Source organism: Solanum dulcamara, chromosome 9 (genome assembly GCF_947179165.1).
Source record: "Solanum dulcamara chromosome 9, daSolDulc1.2, whole genome shotgun sequence".
NCBI classification, from domain to species: Eukaryota; Viridiplantae; Streptophyta; class Magnoliopsida; order Solanales; family Solanaceae; genus Solanum; species Solanum dulcamara.
This window is the reverse complement of record NC_077245.1, coordinates 11,650,039-11,674,901: the sequence shown is the minus strand read 5'-3', so window position 1 is coordinate 11,674,901 and position 24,863 is coordinate 11,650,039. Positions and strand designations below refer to the sequence as shown.

General features: G+C 33.1%; 1 protein-coding gene across 1 annotated transcript; it reads right to left on the bottom strand.

Moving 5' to 3' along the window:
• Positions 1-12,472: 12,472 nt before the first annotated feature.
• Positions 12,473-20,147, bottom strand: LOC129902638 (uncharacterized). Its single transcript, XM_055977977.1, has 3 exons — positions 19,764-20,147; positions 15,734-15,814; positions 12,473-13,220 (listed from the first exon to the last, which is right to left on the bottom strand). Exons 1-3 carry the CDS (start codon positions 19,920-19,922, stop codon positions 12,825-12,827), a joined length of 636 nt encoding a protein of 211 aa, XP_055833952.1. The 5' UTR covers positions 19,923-20,147; the 3' UTR covers positions 12,473-12,824.
• Between the last annotated feature and the right edge of the window lie 4,716 nt (positions 20,148-24,863).

Below are 24,863 nucleotides of genomic sequence, written 5' to 3'. Positions count from 1 at the left end.
ACATTCTGACACACACTTGGGTCGGGTGTCACGTTCCGACATATTCTTGGACTGAGTTTCACGTTCTGACACATAAATAAGTGTTGGTAGGTCCAATGAGAGAACCCTTATATGAATTGCATGATATTGGGACAGATGAACTGTGATAGTGTTGAATAGTGGTTATGAGATGATAATGTTTAAGTCTATTATGTATATATGTGTTTATGGTGTTGTATTTATTTGTCTATGCCTCGCTTACGGGCTAGATGCATGATCCTATCAGTGCACTGTTATTTTTGTGTACTGATACTACATTTGCTCTGTCTTTGTTGAGTACATGACATATTCAGACGACTGCGGATAGACGTAGAATAGAGGATCACTAGGGTTCAAGGGCGAGTCACTCCTTTTAGGCTACCATGAGCTCTCCCCATCTTAGTCCTTCTTCCAAGACTTAGACATTCAAACATTATTTTTTTACTTTTATAACTTTTAGGGGTTGTATCCCCATCTTTAGACTTGTTAGTAGAATGTTTTGATACGATGACTTTCAATTTTTATGTATTATTTTCACATGTTGAATTGTTTACTAGAATATTTCTGAGTTTATGGAAACTCAGCTTTGTTTCATTTATTAAACCTACTTTTGGATCTTTATCTTGTTGTTCTCTCACCTATGTTATTAGTTTGGGCTGTAAAAGTAGTTCTCCTACCGGAAGGTTAGTGTGGATGTCAATCACGGCAGGTTTGGGGTCGTGACAATAACTTTATAAAATAAATGCAATTTCACCTATTATAACATGTTGCATTATTGTCCTACTCACAAATACTCATTTGCTATAGTTATGGGTGTTTACGGGTCGGTTTGGATCGGTTATTGATCAAAATTAAAATCAGACTAATTTAATCGATTTTAAAATTGTCAAAACCAAACCAAACCTAACCTAATAAAATATACATCCACCAGTTTGGTTGTTATTAGTTTCGATTTGATTTGGTTCGGTTATTCGGTTATTAACCATACACAAAAATAAAAGAAACGATTCATTCAAAAGAGAAAAAAAAACAATAATTCATTCAAAAAAATAAATTATATTCGTGTTATTTTGGATCTTATAATTCTTAAACCAGAATTTTAATTATATTTAACTTCCTGCTTATATTGTTAGCTAATCCAATGTACTAAACAACATAAACTTACTGAATAATGCATAAGCTAATGATATGGTTGTACAATTAAAAGAAGTATCATACCTTACTATTTTAAATTAATGTGCTGTATTTTTTGTATAAAAAAGTGTTCATAAAAATTAATATATTATGTTTATATAATTACAAAAAAATGTATATAATTTATCGGTTCGGACCGGTTATTTCTTTGATTTTTTTGATTAAAATTAAAAACAAACCAAATATTATCGATTTTTAAAAATGTAAAATCAAATAAATAAAAAATTGATTAATTTGATCGATTTGATTTAATTTTTTGATTTAGATTGATTTTCATCCAAATCGTGAACACCCCTATTGGATGACTTGATAATACAAATACTTTTGATCTTTATTTATGTCTAAAAATATTATTTTTTAATTGTATATTTATTTTAATTAATGTGCTATTTTTTAAAAAAAATTGGGGTGTTTCTAGTTTTCAAGAATGATTTCAACTAAGAATAAAATGAAAAAAAGAAGTTAATTTTATTTCTAAAATGACACATTGTTTGAGATAACAATTTTTAAAAATCACCATCGATAATTAAGTGTCACCATATATTCTTAGCTACTCCCTCCGTATCATATTACTTGACTTCTATATCAAAAATAGATATTTTATTTTATTTTTACAATTTAAAAATTAAGAAAATTTTGTCAGTTTTTTTTCAAATACTACATACCTTCATCATTAAATAATTACATAAAATATTACTAATAAAATTTATTCAAAATATAATTAATTAGACTAATTTAATAAAAATAAATTTCTAATTTACTATTGAGTCAAATAAAATAAGAAGAAAAGAAATACATCGAAATAGTGAATAGTTTATGGAAATTAAAGTCAAAGTATCACTCTCGAGAACTAAGCTTTGACCAAAGCTGACTTCTTGACAAGATCAATTCTCTAAACTTACAAAATGCATAATCCAAGAACCTTTAATCTTCCAAAGAAATTACTCCGTTCGTCTATTTTTACTCATTAAAATTTCTTTAAAAAATATGTTTTTATTTTATTAATTTGAAAAATTAAGAGATAATTAAATATTGGTCCTCTACATTCACCACGTAATTAGTACTTAATTCAGAAGTTTATCAATAAACCTACTACAAAATTCATTAAATTATGAATGACATGAAGTACATCGTACTGTTAACTTTTAGGAGACAAATGTTGTATATCAATAGGTCAAAAGCTAGATAAAGCCCTACTCTTTGTTTTGACAGCTAAATGGGGACGCATAAATTCCATTATTTATTAAAAGTTGAATTATTTGAAAAAATACTATTTTCAAATAACCCATCTTTAAAACCTGGAAATTCATAGAAAAGTTCTTAAATATGTTCCATAAGGTTTGTCAATGTTGTAATTTAATTATACCATTAAATGTTATCATGGAATGGTAAGTATTTTTGCATTGTTTCATCCTTAAACAAAGGTTTCAGGTTTTGATCTTTGGGTATAAAATCATCTTTGATAAGTAGCGCTACGTATACCACAAAGTGCAACTTTCCTGTGATTAATTTAAATTATTCGAGTTCCAAAACAGATATCAAATGTCGTTCGTAAGGAAGAAAAAAAAAGGATGTTGTAATTTGCCATAAAATCTAGCACGCATGTTTGTCAAAGTCCATTTTTCACAAATCACAGAATCATCAAACATTATTTGAAATCACGTTTGTTTAAACTTATATAAAAATAGTTTATTGAGTCCCACCTTTGCTGCCGCCTCTTTAAGATCCGCTATCGTTATAATTTAATTCGTATATCGATCTAATACTTCTTTTATCTCCCTTTCTCGTAACGTAACAAATTAGGTTTTCTTAAATTTGATGATCAAGTTCTCTGCTATTTTCCTAAATACGTCTTGAATGATTCTGATAGTCATGTACTTGGAAGCACTTTATTTTCAATCATCGGATGGTAAAAGTAGGCATAATCCTTCCTTTCTCTCTCCATCACAATAGTCGTACAATCAAATAATTGAGTTAGATGAGAGATAATGGACGTTGGGGATGTTGAGTCCTGCATCAGCGGAGTATGATCGAGTGTCTTCGTCTCATTATATGATCTTGAACACTCCTTTCAAGTCTCATCACATGAGTTAACTTTTTCCTTTTAATGTTGAATTAGATTCAAAATCCATTTCTTTATTATTAATTCATAGCAATAATGTGAGTTGAAATACGTTCTATAGTCTAACTATTTTAAAGTTTGTGAATAACAGAACTTAGACAAATCCAAGATTTATAAAACATTATTGATAATTTTTTTTATTGTTACGTAGCTTATATATATATATATATATATATATATATATATATATATATATATATATTATGAAATGTACTAGCAGTAAGCATTAGAAAGATATTAATTTAGACTAATTTGTTAAAATAAGCATAGTTATTAATGGGCATATATCAGTTTCCACTACAACTATCTTAGGCTCATGCTTTCATGTCACATGTCTTATCCTAAGTAGGATTCCTATGTGTGAACAGCCTTTTATCTCTTAAAATTATCATTTGAACACCAACTCCACTTTAGGCTCATGATGTTACATATATAGAGAGAGAAGAAAGGAGAGGCAAAGAGAAGCATAGTCTCAACAAGTTTTACAAATGTTTTTAGTTGTAATTGAAAAGTGGCTTCAATTACCTTTAGAATTGGAACCAAATTTTATTTGTTTAATGGGTAAGAAGTTTTTTTAAAAAAGGTTTAGCAGTTAATTAAAAAGCCACATCTCTTTCAATTTGTCTCCATTTACACTTTTTCAAGATTAAGAATTTTGATCTTTTTAACCTAAATAGTAGGAGTGGGGCAATACAGCATGTGACAAATGCTATTAAGTAAAAGGGTCCTAGAAAATTCAACATCAAGAAGACCAAATTGGGATACATCAATCAATTTATTCATAGTGTAAACAAGTTGCATGGGATTCCACCTTGTAGATGTAGCACCAACTAGGTGACTTGAATTTTTGGTTTTCTCATAGACCCTACTTGTTTATGCAAATATAGCATACCTACCTATACTTGGACCCCCCACTCTTGATTTTTCTTCTTCATTTCTAGCTTTAGAGCTTTGTACAAGATAATTGTGCCGACATGTCCATGTCCACCAACCTTTGATAGTTGTTGCTACTCATAATGCTGATGGGAGATTATGTATTACCATTGCTCCCTACTTTTGAAAAAAATAATTGAACCGCCTGAAAGGAAATGGAAGATTTTACTTCATATATGTAAATGTATCCTAGACCAAATGTTTCTAGGCCTGTTTGGCCATAAAGCCTTATATATCTATCTATCTATATATATATATATTAGTTTTTTTGAAACCCTAAATCTCCTCTTTCAAGTTGGAGATATTGATGTCACGACTAAGACGAGACCACGGCTAAGAAGGTGGAGAAGAAGATGTTGGATGTCACTATGGAGAATAAATTAACTTATACGGTGATAGTTTTTATCTTTTAACCTAACTTCAACCTACTATTAATTTATTTAGTTTTGCCACAGTGGATATTGTTTTTCCACATGGAGTGCCATGTGGCAGAATTTTTAAACAAAAAGAGGGTTTCATACACACAACATAAGAAAATAGTCAAGGTGTGTTTCTCTATCCATTAGGTGATAGTTCATGTAGGAAACTTTCTCTCAATAGTTCAGGTATGAAACGCAAAAAAATCAGATAATTGAGGTGTGTTTTTGACTCTTAACTTATCAGGAAAAATCATTTAAAGTAAATGTTTTCGTCAAAATCGTTCTAGTTTCCTTTTCCTTTATTGTTTTACCAATTTGATATGTGAGGAACAAATTTTTGTTCAATCATCCTTTGTCTTTGTAAAGATATGACACATGAGCCTAACTTAACCCCAAAAGCTATCTCATGAGGGAGGTTTACCTAAGTCCATATAAGGAGGCCAATTTTCCATCCCTCTACCGATGTGAGACTTCTTAATACTCCCCCGCATGCCTAGACCTCAACTAGAGCATGGACACTTATAAATGGAGGCCCAATATCAGTGAACAACATGTTGGAATGAGCCTGACTCTGATACCATGTTAAATTAGGTCTTAGGCCTAACTCACACCTCAAAAGCTAGCTCAAAGGGAGAAGGATTGTCCAAGCCTTATAAGGAGTTCACTCATCTCATTAACCACTAATGTGAGACTTTTGTCATTCTTTAACACCCCACCTCACGCCCAATGCTTAGCATCTATGCGTGAGCAATTTTAATTTTGGGAGCCCAATATAGGGTGAGACGGGTTCGGCTATGCTTGCTCCTACCAGCAAAAGTAGAGAGTTTTTCACTATGAAAGAAAGAGAACAAGTTGACAATGCTTTCAACCGCTTAGGACTACATTGAGTATCCTGTGCCATCCTTTTAGAATCCCCAACTATATCCCCTATATATAGATCCCAAGTAATCTCAAACCTATAAGGAAAAAGTTCTCTTAATCCTAGAAGGACAATAAATTTCTTTCCCAAATCTATTAGGAAAAGGGTCTCCTTAACCAATACGAATTATGACTTTCCTAAAATTTTCTTCGAAAAAATTCAAGATATAATTAACAAATATTTCCCTTGGCTTGAATTCTTTTTATCAATTGAAATAACGTCTCTCTACCTTACTCTCAGTCCTCCAAAGGGGTCACTAAGTACAACTCACACCAATCAAGTCTAGGCAATGCCTAAATTTATTGGTCTGGACTTTACTGGTCATCATATCTCCTGGATTATCATGTGTTGATACTTTTTTCACCTCAACAACCCCTTTAGATACTATATCTTGGATAAAATGATGTCTGTCTATCATATGTTTTGTCCGTTCCAAGCCTTGTAGCCATGTAGCCTCTTTCACTACCTCAGTAATTTTCATATACTCAGCCTCAGCTCTATCGTGGATAGAGCAACACCACATTGTAAAGTTGCCTTCCAACTGATGACATTACCAGAAAGAGTAAAAACAAAACATGGCAGAGATATTTTTTTATCTAAGTCCCCTGCATAGTCCGAATCCACATAACCTACTCCTACACAGTTGTTCAATTTTATTGTCATTCTCAACTCTATCCCTCTTCTTCCAAAGCATTGAATAAATGAAGAGAATGACCCTAGAAGAGGAGGCAGTAGACACAGAGGAAGAAATCCTTGCTCTTCGGGCTAAGATACTGACTTTGTTGATTCACTTAGCTTGTCTTTGAAAAAAGTCAAACCCACAACTGCAATACCCTTCAAGTATCTCAATATCCACTTCACCGCCTGCCAATATCCTTTTGCCATGTATCTACTCACAACTCTAACAACATGTGAAATATCAGGACGAGTGCAAATCATGGCATACATAATGCTACCAACTACACTCGAATATGGAACACTAGATACTCAAAAATTGTACAAACTCTTTTTCAAGTCTACTTTTTCTAATTCTTTCAACTCTTTTGGAAAATCCTTCTCAATTACCTTCCATAACCCTTGTAACATCAACGACGATCTCATTCTAATCTTTCATAGAATAAAATTAGACCCCCCTTCAATCAAATTTCTCTATTTCATACTTTGTTGAAAATGACGGTGATATCTTAACCCTTGATTATGTCTAATTACCTAACCAAGCTGTGATACCAATGTAAAGATATGACATATGAGCCTAACTCAACCCCAATAACTAGCTCATGAGGGGAGGTTTGCCCAAGTCCATACAAAGAGACCAATTTTCCATCCCTCTACTGAATATAATTCTCTTGTTTATAATTATAGCAGAGTTAAATTTATATGAAGAAGAAATCACTGAGCAAGACAAACTTGAAAAAACATACTTCACATTTTCACCCGCGAATATGCTCCTGTAGCAGCAATATTGAAAAAGAATTTTAAAAAATATTCTGAATTACTTTCTCACCTTCTTATTGCTGAACGCCACAACGAACTATTAATGAAAAATCATGATAGTCGGCCCGTTGGTTCTTTGCCACTCCCTAAAGTGAATCAAGTAAACTATAACGAATAAGAAAGAGATCATGGCCCCAGTCACAGTCGTGGTCGTGGTCAAAGAAGAAATTATAATCATGATGCTCGGCTGGCACCGATAAATGATCAGCAATATAAAAAGAAGAGTGAAAAGCAAGAAGCTATACCAAAGAAAAATTCAGAAAGTATATGTCATAGATGTGGAGGTATGAGGCACTGGTCACGGACCTATCGGTCATCAAAACGTCTGGTTCAGCTTTATCAGGCATTCTTGAAGAGAACAGAAAATAATTTAAAGACAAACTTTATTTATAAAAATAATATTGAGCCTATGCATTTGGATGTAGCTGGTTTCTTTAATTTCCTAGAGGAAAATATGAATATTGATAAACCTGATAATATTTAAATAATTTTCTTTTCATTTATTTGTACTAAATAATATATTTATATTTTTCTAATTCATGTATATAAATAAAATTTGTATAATGAGTCATGTTTTAATTATAATATTTACTTTATTTCTTTTTGAAGAAAAATATAGATATGCCTCAAATTTTGTTTTGATCAATAATCAATCACGAGGATATTTGTGTAATTGATAATGGAACGACTCATGCCATTTTTAAAGACGCGAAATATTTTTCCTACTTTCTTAGAAGAAAAGCAAATGTTACTACAATTTCTGGTAATTCAAAAATTATTGAAGGCTCCGGAAGAGCTATTATATTTCTGCCTAAAGGGACAAAGATTGTTATAGAAGATGCACTGTTCTCTTCTAAATCCCCAAAAAATTTGTTAAGTTTTAAAAATACCCGCAGAAATGAATATCATGTTGAAACACTAAATGTAATGAGTATTAAATACCTTGGTACAACCAAGAGTGTCTCAGGCTAGAAATATATTATGAAAAAATTATCAACTTTGTTGTTTGGCCTATATTATGCAAAAATTAGTGCAATTGAAGCACATTTGATCGTAAACCCGAAGTTTACTGATCTAAATATATTTGTGTTATGACATGATCGAATAGGTTGTCCTGGATCAATAATACTGAGACGAATTCTTAAAAATTCAAGTGGACATCCGTTAAGAACCTGAAGATTCTTACGAATGATGAATTTTATGTGTTACTTGTTATCAAGACAAATTAATTGCCAGACCATCAACCCTGAAGGTTGGCATCAAATCTCTTGGATTTTTAGAGCGTATACATGGGGATATATGTGGACCTATTCACCCATCTAGTGGATTGTTTAGATATTTTATGATCTTAATAGATGCATCATCAAGATGGTCTTATGTGTGCCTCTTAGCATCTCCCAACCTGACGTTTGCAAAGTTGTTGGCACAAATAATAAGATTAAGAACGTAATTCCCAGATTATTCAATTAAATCTATTCACCTTGATAATGCTGGAGAATTTACATCCCAAGCTTTTGATGATTATTGCTTATCAATTGAAATAAAAATTGAATATCCTGTTGCTCATGTTCATACTCAAAATGGCCTTGCAGAATCATTTATTAAGCTCTTACAATTAATAGCAATACCTCTACTAATGAAAATAAAATTGTTGATTACTTTTTGGGGTCATGCTATCTTATATGCAGCAGCACTTGTACGTCTCAGACCGACAAATTATAATAAATACTCTTTGTCACAATTAGTATTTAGTCATGAGCCAAATATAGTCCATCTACAAATTTTTGATTGTGCGGTATACGTACTTGTAGCACCACCACAACATACAAAGATGGGACCTCAACGAAGGTTGGGCATATATGTTGGGTTTGACTCACCCTCCATAAATCGCTACCTTGAACCATTGACATGAGACTTATTTATCGGTCGATTTGCAGATTGTCGGTTTGATGAAATAACTTTTTCGTAATTAGGGAGAGAAAAAAAAGAACTCGAAAGAGAAATTGCGTGGAAAGTTTCATCACTATCTCATTTTGATTCACGTACCCGCACATATGAATAAGAGGTCTAGAAGATCATCCACTTACAAAAAATAGCCAATCAAATGCCAGATACATTTACTGATTTGAAATGGATAATAAAGTCACATATCCCTGTAGTGAATGTGCCTATCCGGATTTGATATCTCAAAAGGACCATCTACTAGTATCATAGCTTTTGAATCCTAAACACGTCTGAAGCGTGGTAGACCATTGGGTTCAAAGGATAAAAATCCTAGAAAGAGAAGCATGACTACAAAAGAACCTCTTGAAGAAGGTCAAGATTTGAGTAATCCGGATATTCCTAAATAAATCAGTGAATCCGAGACTCAAGTGAATGAAAAACTTTCAATAAGTTCTACCGGTGATGAGATAAATTTTGATCGATTGAAAATCACGATTGATAATGTTTTTGCATATAATGTTGCACTTAATTTCATGCAAGATAGTAAAAGTCTTGAGCCTAAATCCGTCGAAGAATGTCGACATAGATGTGATTGGCTAGAATGGCAAAAGGTAATTCAATCAAAATTAGACTCATTTGTTAAACGTAAAGTTTTTGGACCTGTAGTCCAAATCCCTGAAGGTGTAAAACCAGTTAGTTATAAATGAGTTTTTTGTACAAAAACGAAATGAGAGAAATGAAATTATAAGATACAAGGCACACCTTGTTGCATTAGGATTGTCTCAAAGACACGGGGTCAACTATGAAAAAACATATTCACCTGTTATGGATGGAATAACTTTTTGAAATCTCATCAGTTTAACTGTACATAAAAATCTTGAAATTCATCTAATGGATGTAGTTACAGCTTACCTTTATGGTTCACTTGATAATGAAATTTACATGAAAATCCCAGAAGGATTAAAATTGCCTGAAGCATGTACTAAATCTCGAGAGATGTACTCAATCGAATTGCAAAAATTATTATATGGTCTGAAACAATCAGGGCGTATGTGGTGTAATCACCTTAGTGAGTACTTGATAAATGAAGGTTATATAAATGATGTCATTTGTCCATGTATTTTTATTAAGAAAATGAAATTAGAGTTTGTTATACTCATCGTTTATGTTGATGACATAAATCTCATTGGAACCCCTGAAGAGGTCCAAAAAGCGATTGAATATCTAAAGAAAAAATTTGAGATGAAAGATCTTGGAAAGATAAAACTTTGGCTGAGTCTGCAAATTGAACATTTAGCAGACGGGGTCTTTGTCCATCAATCTGCCTATACTGAAAAAATCTTAAAATGATTTTATATGGACAAAGCACATCTATTAAGTACTCCAATGGTTGTTCGATCACTTGAAGTGGATAAAGATCTATTTCGACCTCTAGAAGAGAATGAAGAATTTCTTGGTCTGAAGTACCATATCTCAGTGCTATTGGTGCACTTATGTATCTTGCTAACGCAACTGGGCTTGATATAATATTTTCTATTAATTTGGTAGCAAGATATAGTTCATCCCCAACGCGAAGACATTGGAACGGTATCAAACATATTTTGAGACACCTAAAGGGTACCATTATATGAGTTTGTTTTATACTAACAAAGGTTGTGCAGAACTTATTGATTATGCAGATGTAGATTATTTATCAGACCCACATAAAGATCAATCTCAAACAGGCTATCTACTTACATACGGAGGAACTGATATATTATGGTGATCTACACAGCAGTCTATTGTTGCTACTTCTTCAAATCATGCTGAAATAATAGCAATTCATGAAGCAAGTAAAGAATGTGTATGCTTGAGATCAGTGATACAGTTCATCAAAGAAAGATGTGGCCTGCAAAATGATGTCAAATACCCACAATTATATTCGAAGACAATGTTGCGTGCATAACTCAATTGAAAGATGGCTTCATAAAAGAAGACAGAAAGAAACATATTTCACCAAAATTATTCTTCACACATGATCTCTAGAAGAATGATGATATTGATGTACAACAAGTTCGTTCGAGTGACAATCTTGCAAATTTATTCACAAAGGCATTACCAACATCAACTTTTGAGAAGCTAGGATATAAGATTGGAATGTGCCGTCTCCAAAATATCAAATGAAGTTTTTATCAAGGGGAGTAAAATATGCGCTGTACTCTTTTTTTCTTAACCAAGGTTTTGTTCCACTGAATTTTTCTGGTAAGATTTTTAATGAGGCAGCACTCAAATTGTATTATCAGATGTGTATACTCTTTTTTTTCTATTAGACTTTCTTCCACTAAGTTTTTTCAAGTAGGGTTTTAACAACGCACAATATCTATGAGTGTTCAGAATATTTGTTCTTTCACTAGAATCCTTCTTTGGTACATGAATATCCAAATGAGGCAGCACTCGCCGTCTTTTTTATAAAATTTGCTTATAAAAAGACATTAAAACTATGAAATGAAACACACTTAATTCTCTAATCTCTCTCTCTTTTTTACTATTTATCCTTCTTATTAATTTTCTAAGTTAATTTGTTTTATAACATTAATGTGTCGTTTGGCCAAAGAAAGGTTCTTTACTAAAGCTCTAAAGTCACATCGCACTTGGTGTTCACGCCAAACACATGGACACAAAATGCCTAATTCAAATTAAATGTTCAATGATCTGGGAAATAAAATTTTCTTTTTCTTAAAAGGAAATAAAAAAAGAAATACATCCACTTTCTTGGTGTTCACACCAAACAAATAAATGCAACGCACAACACATACGAGTAAATATTTTCCCAATTGGGTCTTGCTTTTTGAAGGATGTTAGGGAGGAATGGGAGAAAATTTGGAAACCAGGCTTTCATATTTTCTTAAAAAACAAGTAGATTTCTTACTTATTTTTTAGTATTTGATAAGTAAACAAAAAAGTATTATTCCAAAAGCATTTATATGTCATCCAACATAACACTATGGAGATGGAATAAGGTGGGGAATCAGTGGGGGTTAGATGCTAAAGGGGTGAAGGTTGGGGGCATTGAGTGCTTAGGGAGAAGACAATGAACTTGAAATATTACTCATGGAACTTGATTTCCCTATTTTGACAAGGGAAGTCATTTTGCTTTCTTGAACAAAATGTTTTCAAAAGCACTTCAGCCAACCAAACATGAGAAAATAGGATCACATTCCATGTCAAACACACCCTAAATGAACCTCCAAGCGTGGAAAGGAGCGTAAGGGTCTGAGCTGAAAACCTGGTTCAGGAGCTCGGTCAATTTTCCTGTCGTATTGAGGGAGTTTCATTTCAATTCACACTGACAACTAGGAAAATCATTCAAAAAAAAAAAAAAAAGGTCCAACGCAAAGATGCAGAGTATGTCAATATGGAAAAAAAAGAACATACACGAGTCGCAACAAATGAGCGCAATCATATATATATTTATACCCTACTAAAGAAACACTCCATAAACATCATAGAAGACCGAAAAGAACTAACTAATTAGTACAACAGAAGCAACAGTGTATTCAGCAAGTATTTTGCCCATCACGTTGCATTTTACGTAAGAGCACATGTGCATGTCTACATAATGAAGATTTGCGAAGCCAACACGAACGCACCTTTCAATTTCTGAATCAAACAGCCAATTCCACACTACATTCTCTCCCTGACAACAGCTGCAACACACAACAATCAATCAACCTGAAATTGCTGCTTGAATACCACGGCATGACAAGAAGCAGCTCCTGAAACATTCTATTTACAGACTACTTCAGTAAGTAAAATCATGACCAGGGCTATCAGAATGCATATCCATGGACGCATCAGCTGAGTTATAGCTATTGGACTCCCTATTTTGGTGGTGGAGGTTTGTTTCGTTGTTTCTTGCTCCATTTGAAGCCTGAACGTTGTTTAAAAAGTAATCTCCTTGAGAAACTTGATAATTCTGCAGGCTTTGCCGAACAGGGCTTGAAAGAGCATTTGAGAAAACATAATTCTTCGATTGTGGATCATGATCTGATCGTATACCATGTCCTGGAGCTGCTACACCTATTGAGCCTGAAGAGACTGGGAAGCCTGAATTGGCAAAATGCATTGGTTGAGAATGTTGGTTCTGCAGTGGTCTAGGCGACATTGAATGGTCCTCTCCACTATAGTCCAGTTCCGACTGACAAGTTAAATGCACTTCCAGATAAGATCAGTAAATGCACATTCGGACAAACAAAATAAAGATCAAATGTAGAAAAAGTAGGAGGATGTCTCAGATTATTATGACCAATCATTTACTGAAGATAGCAACCAGAAAAGGATGATAAAACCCGGAAAACTAAGGAAAAAATGTTTTGCAACCTCCACATAATTTTCAATTCAGTATCAGCACAGCATGAAATCAGCTTCTCACGCACAGAATACAGGAAAACTATCGTCAACTAGGGTACTGATTTTCCATTATAACAAGGATCCAGAGATGCATGATCTCACGAATTACCTTTTTTAAAAAAAAACTGGCAACTTATGGTCTCCCGAATTACTTGCAAAGAGATTTTAATAGTATTATAAAAAGACCATCTTTTCAGTACCTGATAAATTTTGTTCTACATTTAAATAAGACATGCACATGTACTCTTCAAGTAAAAGTAGGCAAATGGAGAGAATTAGAAGGTAAGCACTCAAAGAGCACGAGAAGCACGGAACAAATCACAATAAAGCTGAAAAGCCGCTTGTTCCTCTTAATCATAAGTAGCTTGAATTGTTGCTGTCTCAAATCTTCTTCTGGTCCAAATTTCCATGCCAATTTCACTTGCTACATGAATTGTCCAGAAATCAGTAGGCTTTATCTACTACAAACTTATCAGTAGCATACACACCATATCTTTTGTTCCTTGAGAAATTTCAGGAAAGCTAGGATCGTGTCATCCAGCAAGGACGATATCATCCATTAATGTAAAATAATAGAAGCTTTTCATGTAGCCACAGCGAAAGTGGACTATTCTTCATCGAGCCATCTCCAAGTCACTAACCAATTTGGAGAACTTAGCTTTATGCAAACCTTCTTTTTTTTTTGATAAAGAATTAGCTTTATGCAAACTTTATGGAGAAAGTCCAGATAAAAAAATAAAGTGCTAACATGCTCAGCCAATCAAACAGCAGGTCTGGAGTCGGTGAAACCATCTGAAGTCCTATATTTTCATTCTCATGTTTTTTCTGAATTTCTCCTACCGGGATAGATACTTCAGCCTTAAACCTTAATGGAAGAGGTGAGGGCGCTCTTAATAAACATTAAGCATGAGTTTCTTCTTTTTCTTTTTTCTTTTTAGTTGGGGGTTTGGGGTTGTGGTTGGGAGATGTGAAATTTGTAAGGCCTCAAATTTTGCACTAAGCTGGTGCTAAAATGGCAGAAGAGCAGGAATTAGATGAAAAACTTAGTGTCTAATCTATACAGAGATCAGACAACTTCTAAACAAGCAAAGTAAATAAAATTATCTTGAGTCTCCTTGCACTCCTTGGTTCCACTTCCCTCTATCGAATCATCTCACTCCTTCCTCCTACTCATCTTTTTCCTATTGAGGGAGGAGGCTTTCATGTAGTGGTGAAGAGCCCAACACCTGATGTGTAATCATTGTCCGCACGACACAGGTTTGCCGTAGACAAATGCCTGGTATTTAAGTGATAAATAGTGGAAAGGGCTGACCATTTACCTCCGAGTATCTAATTGTGCATCATTCCCTCGGGGATTTCTCGATTATCAAGAAAAGTGTAATTTCTTTGATAATAGGAAAGCACCATAATACAAGAGGCATTCTCAATTGAGATTGCACAATAGTACAAAACATAATGTTGATCATCGTTTTGTGGAATTTCATGATAAGGAATGTTGAGTAAGAATCAGAAGAACTACAATCCTTATCAGAAAGGAATTGCAACAGAAGAGCTCAATTTGGATGCTAAGCATATTATATATGCCCTACTATCTGGTAGGTAAAGGTCACAGAATTGTGCATAGAAGTGTTAAGGGTAGCGGCTGCGGATTTCCCTTGTCATCAAAAAAAGAAAGTGTTAGTTGGGAGCTTTCGGTGTGAATTTATTAATTCTGTTACTTTTAGTGGAGGAATAGAAATCACTGAGATAAGGTAGGAGCATAAAACTGATGCATTTCAAGCATACGAACTCTGAAAGAAGGATAGCTTAGCGGCCACACCACGGAGCCACAGTGAAACAGTGAGTCACCAGATTGGCAGATTCTATGAACTGAGTAGTTTGTACGCCACAGGTCAGTTTCTATCTCTTCTCTACTTCATCAAGAATTTTTTCCACTATTCTTATTCACTTGGGGCACGGCCCCTTCTGAACCCTATGTGAACATGGGATGCTTTGTGCATCGGGCCACCCTTTCTTATTCTAATAATTAGTCATTTTAGTTTTGAACCCCCCAAGAAAGATCAAATCCTGGGTTTACCGACTTTCCAGTGAAAAAGGAATGAGTCTCCACTATGGGAGGAAACTGAGCACAAATAGAGATAGATGGACTAGAACATCTCAAACCTCTCGCTTTCATGGATCATACTGCTACTAACCAAGGAACAAATCTCACGAGCTATTTTCTTAGCAGATAAAGAACTCCATAGCATATAACATGAAAGGTAAATCAAAGAAATCAACTTAAAAGTTGGCCAAGAGAACCTGCAGGTAGTTCATCATGTCAGCAGTTGTTACTCTGGATCCTCCCTCTTGTTGCCTCAAGATCCATTGATACATTTTCTCCTATAAAGACATGTTGTATAAAGTCAAAAGTAAATCTCACGATTCATTGGAAACTAAATCCCCACAGCCTAACTAGATCATTCACTTTAAAACATAACAAAGCAAAATGTCTAACAGCAAAAACATCATAACACCTTAATAAGCACGAGGCATAATGAAGCTTAGAAACAATATGTACTTGCACGTTCGTAGCTAGATTAAAGGCATAACTACATTGTAAAATTTGGGAAATAATTATCAGTTATCACCAAGTCCAATCTAAAACCAAAATAAAACTGAGGTATTAATACTTTGAATCCTATTTTTCTTGATGCATCCTAAGATGCTATTCGACCCAAACAGAATTTCAAATTGAATTTGTTACGATTATATTTATTTCGCTAAACTCAAGTTCTATGACTCTATCTCTTTTATATACTAAAGCTCAGTCCAGATGATGGGGTTGAAGAAAAATGCACTGGGTAGCACAGAGATTCGTATCCAGGGAGCTACAAGCATTGTTTAACATTTAAAGCTTTCCCCCTTTCTTCTTTCTTCTTCTAACACTCTTTACTCCGAACCATATTTCTTTCCACACTACCCTTTCTTGGGAGCTTATGATTCCTTTAGCATTTTGGGGTCTTTTGGTTGGAAGTCTTAAGAAAATAATCTCAACATAAAATTTTGCATAAAATAATACCGTGTTTGATTTGAGGGATTATCCCAGCTAAAGGCATCCCACGCATGCTTTTTCCTACCATACTCCTCCAACATCTCTGAGCCTCAGCTTCTATCAGCACAACACATACCTTTCATGTGTATCACCACATGGATTATTAACTGTTTATCTAGAAGCGCTATTAAAGTCGATAAATACTCTCTTATGTAATGCTACCGACAAGGACAATGACATATAACCTTAGCATTTAGGGCTTTTCCCAACTTACACTTCCAATCTCCTGTCACCCACTAGTCAGTGCGTTCGGTAACTAGTCCTAAAAATTGAGTGCCTTTTCATCATTTGTCTTTTTCCTGTTATCCATCTTTATCCTCTGTCTTTGTTTCTTAGATGCTTCTATTTGGCTCCTCTCTTTCTTTCCTTTTTTTTGGGGGGTAGGGGGTAAAGACTTATATTTTGGTTCTTCTCTAGCCCTTTGTTTCAAGGGAGTCATTCCACTTGAGTGCATCATGTGCATGCTTACCACTTCATACTCCTCCCCCAACTTCTCTAAAGCCTCTGCTTGTTTCTGCACAAACATACCTCTTCATGTATATCAAATTATCAATCACCCACTGCTTCTTTCCTTCTATTATCAGTCTATCAATTACCTTCTACTCCTTGCTATCGAACCTGCTATTACTTTCTACCTTTTTTTTTAATAAGGAAAAGGAAAAAATACATCAGAGTTATTACCTTCTACCTTTTTTACTTCTCTTGTTGGTTCGTATTTGGAACTTTCTGTCCAAGTTCTATTGATGTTTCTCTTTTGATAGGTAAAATTCATTTGATGTCTGGTTTTTATTTTCATTCTTCACATCAAAACCAATCAATGACCTCTTATTTTATGCTAGGGCAAAAGCAATCTGATGTACAAATTTAGCATTTAGGGTATTTCCAACATCCTCTTCCATCTACAGTCACCCATTACTTAGTGTCTTCAACAAAAAGCTATCCTAAGCATGTAGAAATTGTTCACCTCCAGTCATCCATTACTTAGTGTCAACAAAAAGCTATCATAAGCATGTAGAAATTGTTCACTTTTCTTCTTTTCCCTACTACCTATAATTTCTGCCTTTGCTTCTTCCAGTTACTTTTGTTTGGTTCTTTTTAATCCCTTTCTTCCAAACATTCCAATTGAATGCATCAAGTGCATGCTTTTCCCCTCCATACTCCTCCCTACGTGTCTTCACTTATATTAACCAGACACTCCTTCCTTCCTTCTTTTGTAGTTTGTCCATTTCTCTTGTAGTTTGTCCTTTTTTTATCAAGGAATAATTTCATTAATTAAAGGGGGAAAACTCTCGTGTACAAGTAGCTCTTGTGGTTTGGTCTTCTCAACTACCTATCTAAAATTGACTGACAACAATGATTATTATTCTCACTGTTTGCCTTAAACCAATCAATAACTCTTACTTCATGCAATTGGCAAAGGCGAGGCTATACAAGCCTGCAATATGTGTTCCGAAAGAGATCAAATCACTACACATAGTTTTCACAATGTCAGGCTAAATCATTCTAATATTTGGATACAAACTGTAATCACTGAACATGACAAACATCAAAAGCTTGAGAATTTGGTGTTGGAAGAAGAAAATTCTGCAAGGAGAACAACAACCAATTTGAAAACTTTTGAGCCAATGGAAGCAACCAATTTCTGATCACTTTCTATTCAGTGTTCTATAGAATGGTGTCTTGTCGTGTGTCAGTTCAGGATGGTCGTAGATCTAGGCGTGCCTTTATAGTTGTGTTGTTATTGCGTTTGATTATCACAGTACTTTGCTATAGTTATTGTTCTTGTCTTGTAAATTTTGCATTGCATTTTATTTTTATTTTTATTTATTTTTTCATTATGATATATATATTGTTTTTTCTCTCATACAAATTGTGACTTTTGAGCTGAGGGTTTTTCAGAAACAGTCTTTCTACCTCCATGAGGTAGTGGTTGCATACATCCTACCCTCCACAGACCCCACTTATGGGATTTCACTAGGTATGTTGTTGTTATTGTTGTTTCTATTCAGTGTTCTATAGATACTCCAGAAAACAGATAACTTTTTGTTGCCAGATGGAACTGCAAAATTAGACCAAATGTACCGAATAAAGCCCCACAATAAAGACTCAAAGAATCTTTTTTAAGCCAGAGAATGAAGAAGTATGAGTTGGCATAGACATGGCGCATACAACTCAAGCTAAGAACAAGCATTTGTCCAACCTAAACTGACCCCATACTTTTTAGGGAAACTTTGGACTTGACCAGATGATATTATCGTCCAAAAATTAATAAATATCTAAATGTGACCAAGGGGCATTAGCTATCATCAAGACATGAGGTTATTAGCGCTTTCTCAGAAAAGAAATGAGGCTAATAGTGCAAGATTTTAACATGACAGTTGTCTAATTGCGCTTATCCAGTTGACCATTCCAATACAACAATTGCAGACATCAACAGAATACCTATAGAGAAGAAAAAGACACACCGAAAACAACTAAACAAAGAACTTAGCCCCATCATTCATACCATACATAAGCTCTCCAAGATTAGAAAGCGTTCAAAACATTTAGAGCTGAATCATCCAGATACAAACCAGTTCACTTCTTTAAAACACCAGAATGAAGAGAAACTGAGTCCCTCTTAGGCTATTATTCACTTGTTAATGGCATATTCAAATACCAATGTTAAAGTTAATTGAAATGTACATTTCTCGACAAGGTGAGGCGTCCTTGGGGCTCTGGTTGGCTCTGGTTATGAGTTAAGGATGTAACAGGGGATAGCATTGCACATATGTCATGAGTTGGAACCGGCCGCTGACAAGGAGCCTAGTATTTAAGTGGGCGGGTAAATAGGTGGACTCATACTTTCCCTGAATTCCAAACCTGTGGGCCAATTGGGGTTAGTACAGCTAACTCGGATTAGATATCCAAAAGAGAAAAAATTGACAACTGGGAATAGCATAGTGAATCATGTGATAAGGACCTCCACCTTCAACCATGCGATTAGGGATGGGGTTTGGTATTGAGGTTTACCGCATCAAAAAAAAATATATATTACTCATAATTCTTCACACTAAAACCTCAAGTCTCAAAAATACACAGAAACAACAATTCCTTAATATCAGCATTTATGAAACAACTATTTGTTAGTTTATCTTTTGCATAATTAATCAAATGTAAACGTAAAGGGCTACAAAAACAAACAATTAACATAAATTCAAAAATTAATTAATTGATTAAAAATAAATAAATAAATACCAATCCATGTCGTTCACCGGCCTGGAATGAAAGCTTCTGGTGATTCAAAGCCTGACTATAAAGCTGTGAAAGCGAATTCGCTGCGCTACAAAACGTCGAGTACATGGTTCGATCCACCTCATCGATGCTCGATGCCAAAGACTTCCTCTTCTTCGCCATCTAAACCCCAACCAAAAAAAAAAAAAAGGCACCGTTTAATCAGACGTGACTCTACAATTTTCCTGTTCGATAACTTAACCGTCGATGAATCTCCGGCGAGTATAAACGTCGGCGATAGGCGAGGAGGCGTGAAGGGTTGAAGCGTGAAAACTGTAATTGGAAGCTAATGTGTATAGCTTTCTTATAAGAGCTGCAAAATGTTTGTTTTGTTTTGATTCCACTTGTGAAAGAGAGAGGGTGCATGGTAAGTTATCTTGTGCTAGCACCTAATTTCTCATTTTCCACGTGGATGCTTCTATGTATGTATATATTTTCGTGTCAATTGGGCTTGTCGGTCCGTAAGATGGACTTCTGATAATACAAAGACCAAAAGAATACAAATTCCACTAATTGGCTTATTTGCTTATTTTTATTTTTATTTTTCAAATAATCTTCCGTACTATATTACTTTGTCATATACATGTATTTTACACGTTTAGATATATGTATTTCGGATATATATAGATTAAATTAGGTATAATTTATTTCAGATACACTATATTCCAGCATGCATATGGGATATACTGACTCTCTCGCTTGCCTCTCTAAAAATTGGATTACTTGAATAAACAAGAAAATAACGCAGAAGCAAAATTATAAAGATTAAAGACAATAAAAAATATGTGAAATTCGAGAATAAAATTCTCAAATTTCAAGAAAAGCGCTAAGAACCCTAATTAATTTTAGTAGATTCAAAATTAGCTGATTAAAATTAATTATTATACTCATAGAGTCAATTCAAGAACTTAGATCAATAGTGATTTAGACCCTATTTCGAAGAAATTAGAGACAACAATTAGGAGAAGACTAACCAAAATCTTTAATTTACGAATAAGAACCAAATATATCAAGTTAAGGATTAATCTTACCTCTTAAAGAATCGTTCTTATAAGATTGTATGATAAATTCATAGTCATCACACATAAAGGTGTAAAGAAGAGAAGAGAAACCTCTCGCATAATATTAATCATGTCTAATTAAAATAATAAAATCCATCTCTATATATAGGGAAAACCTATCGATTCAACTCCTACTTTTATGAAAATAATTTTAAACTAGGAAACTTTTAAATTAGAAAACTTTTAATTAGGAAGTTTTTAAACTAGGAAGCTTTAAAATAGGAAAACTAGTAAACTTTGGGTTTCAACATTCAGCTTTTTGGGCTCTCTTTTGGGGCTTTATAATAGTGCATTGAGATCATCTGCACAGGCATGTAGAGATCGTCTGTGTTGATATATGAAACTCGCAAGTCTCCCATGGATCACAAACTCTCGAAGAATTTTCGAGAAGTATTGTGTATATACGATTGACAGATCACTTGGCATTTGAAGATATTATTTCATGGTGTTGCATTGTATCTCATCGTATCCTTCATTATTGTTCGATTGTGTGCTTCATGGTGTTTGGATATTATGTGACATTAATTATTCCTATTTGGTGAAACTTGACTGATAAGTATAATGTAGACTAGTAAAAATAGAGAATGATTCTTATATGCTTTGTCACTACTTTTTCGTTCTCGGTCTATGAGACATACTGTGTACACGTGATTTCGTACTCGTACTATATTTGTTGCATTCTTTTGTGGTGAAGATTCGATTTTGAATATGAGCGCATCTCGTGGAGCTTTTTGAGTCCAAGCTTGGGTTATCTTGAAGTTGTGGTGAATTGTTTGATTGTTCTGCAGCTCACACCTCCCTCTATTTTTTTATTTGTTTAGTTGTCTTAGTATTCTGACATGATACTTTTTACATCTAGATTGTTCATTTTAATTTCAGATTTGCATTTTATTTTAGAAGCTCTTGTACTTATGACACAAAATCCTGAGTGGTATTTCAAGTTTTTCACTTTTCGTTTTAAAAAAACTTATCTTGGGATTGTTGCTTGTTACTTACCTTTCCACTTTATTTATTAAGTTGAATTGATAAACTTATTGAATTGACATACCTATCGATTAAGAACATATAGGTCATCACAACTTGTGCCTTTTGAATTGTGACACAAATTAAATAAATAAAATAGCATAAATTGATGTTGTGGGCCTAGATTATAGCAACCCTTCTTAGCAAATTACAAAAATTATGATTTGCACAAAGGGTTGAACCATAGATTTACTTAGATCAATTGATCAAACTATACAATAATATATATATATATATATATATATGTATTGTGCTGTTATCAACGAGTAAAAACAACTAATCACTGAATAAACTGTCCAATTGTTTCTTAATACCATCAGAGTATATATGAATGTATGTATACTCTGATAGTATCATGAAGAGAAAACACTACAGTAAAAACACCGCTCAATTATTTTTTGATACCATCAGAATATATATATACTCTGACAGTATCATGAAGATCACGCAAAAACAGACATGGGCCGAAGAAGGAGCAGGGCAGATTACTTTGGGCCTTTGGTCCAATCAAGATAAATAAGTTTGGATATATCCAGTTTAAGTAAATAGTTTACTCCCTTAACCTATTTTATATAGTTTTCCCTTCTTCTTTTTTTACCCTTTTCCGTATAATTACTGCATATGACGTAGTGTTTCCTTGTATATTAAAGTAACGTTATTTACAGTATATATATTTTTCTTAAGAAGAGTTAAATTAAGGGAAAATTACACCTAATATACCAATTGTGAAACTATTTATTTAAATTGGACTCAATCCAAATTATTTACCCTTAATAGACTAATGACCCAAAATATTTACCCTGCTACCCCACTTTTTTTTAATTTCGCGCATGACGTCATGCTGACGTCAGCATCACTGCTCCTTTTTTATACCATCAAAGTATATTATACTCTGATGGTATCAAACAATTTCTTCTTGATACCATCAGAGTATAATAAACTCTGATGGTATCAAGCAGTTTCCCTGAAGCACTGTCTCTTCCTTCTTGATATCATCAGAGTATATATATACTCTCATGGTATCAAACTCGTATTTATGCTAGTGCTCCTTTCTTTGTTCCTCTTTGATACCATTAGAGTATATTATACTTTCATGGTATCAAATAATTTATCAAACAGTTTCTTGATACCATCAGAGTATAATATACTTTGATGGTATCAAGAAGGAAAAGACTGTGCTTCAGCGAAATGCATGGTACCATCAGAGTATATTATATACTCTCATTGTATCAAATGCGCGGAATGATTAAAAATAAAGGATATAAAAGTAATGAAGTATTCAATGATAAATAATTTTCTTTTTTAGGGTATAATAATAATTATCCCTTAAATTAAAGACTAATAAATCAAGGGGGAGAAAAGTGGGGATAAGGAAAAAAATATCATCCAAAATAATGGGACAATATATTAGTAGGAAATAAATCCCATTCAGGCTTGGAAATTTCACCCCGAGAAGTTTACTCATACAACGCATTCGGTAGATAGGATTTATTAAGTGCATTGAAAAATTTTGTTTCATATTGAGAATTGGTTCAAAATAATTTCTTAAATATGCATTAATTAATTTTGATTCTTTAGTTAAAAGTTAACATTTTAATTCTGTTTATTAGATTTGACGAAGATAATGAAAAAATGATTTAGAGTCTGTTTGGATTGGTTTTAAAGTTGGTCAAATTAGCTTTCAAGTTATTTTTTAACTTTTTGAAGTGTTCGACAAATCAAAAAATACTTAAAATAAGTTAAAATTTATAAAAAGAAGTCATAAGTTAAGAGTTCGTCCCCCTTATTTTTTTCTTTTTGACTTAAAAGTCATTCTTAGCTTAAAAATTACTTTTTCAAGCCAATTCAATTGGGCTCTTAATCATAAATATTAAAAAAGGCATAATACATAAATATGACCTTTAATTTGGCATTAGCTGACAACTATGACCTCTAACTATCCAAGTAGGCACTTTATATATATATATATATATATATATATACACACTGAAGGTATCAAGGACAGTTAAACATTTTTTACTGTAGTGTTATTCAGATCTTGATACTTTTATGATACTGTCAGAGTATATATATACTATAATAGTATCAAAAAATAATTGAGCAGTTTTTTTCCCTTCATGATACTATCAGAGTATATATGTACTCTGATGGTATCAAGAAGATGCGCGAAGTTCTTTTTTGGGGCATGAAAGTAATAGGGTATTCAATGGTAAATAATTTTCCTTTTTTGGGATATAACAATAATTATCTCAAAAAAATGTCATTAAACTATGTGAAATGAATAAAAATATCCTTATTGTCAATATTTTGATCCAAAAGTGCCCTTATTGTTATTTAATGGGTCAAAATTACATTTTTTTCAAACATTTATATTATTTATTTTCTTTTTGAACATATTTATTTCCTAATAATATTTTCTTATTAGAGAATGTTTATCCTACTTCATTTTGGTTAAAAATAAAAATAAAAATATTTTTATATTATTATAATTATTTTTTATCGTTATCTAAATGAAAATTAATAATGAATATACTATGATTGTATATATATGTCAAATATTATATGTTAAATAAGTATATTGAGTTATTTTATTTTAATTGAGAAAATGAGATTAAAAAGAAAAAAATATTTCTTACATTTTTATTAGTTAAAGTGATTTTAAAAGAAAGAAAACAAGAATAGAGTTATTTAAAGTAATATTTTTTAGGAACAAGATGTGTTTAAAAAGAAAAAATAATAATATATTTATTCGAAAAGGGCATTTTTGATCTATTTAGTAACAATATGAGCATTTCTCGACCAAACTATGAACAGTAAAGACATTTTTGGACCAACGTATTGACAGTAAAAACATTTTTGAATCAAACTATAAATGAAGAACATTTTTGTTCATTTCATATAGTTTAAGTTTAGAGCCTTTTAACCCTTTTACGATAATTATATATAATATATAAAGAAATGTCTTAGAACATTTCTTTTT

What these genes read in the sequence shown, in the direction of transcription:
- LOC129902638 (XM_055977977.1), bottom strand. Translation starts at nt 19,922, where the DNA reads ATGGCGAAGAAGAGGAAGTCTTTGGCATCGAGCATCGATGAGGTGGAT. An exon ending in CCGGTGAACGACATGGATTG is followed by an intron (nt 15,815 to 19,763) that starts GTATTTATTTAT and finishes ATGTCTTTATAG; the next exon opens with GAGAAAATGTATCAATGGAT. An exon ending in ACATGATGAACTACCTGCAG is followed by an intron (nt 13,221 to 15,733) that starts GTTCTCTTGGCC and finishes TTAACTTGTCAG; the next exon opens with TCGGAACTGGACTATAGTGG.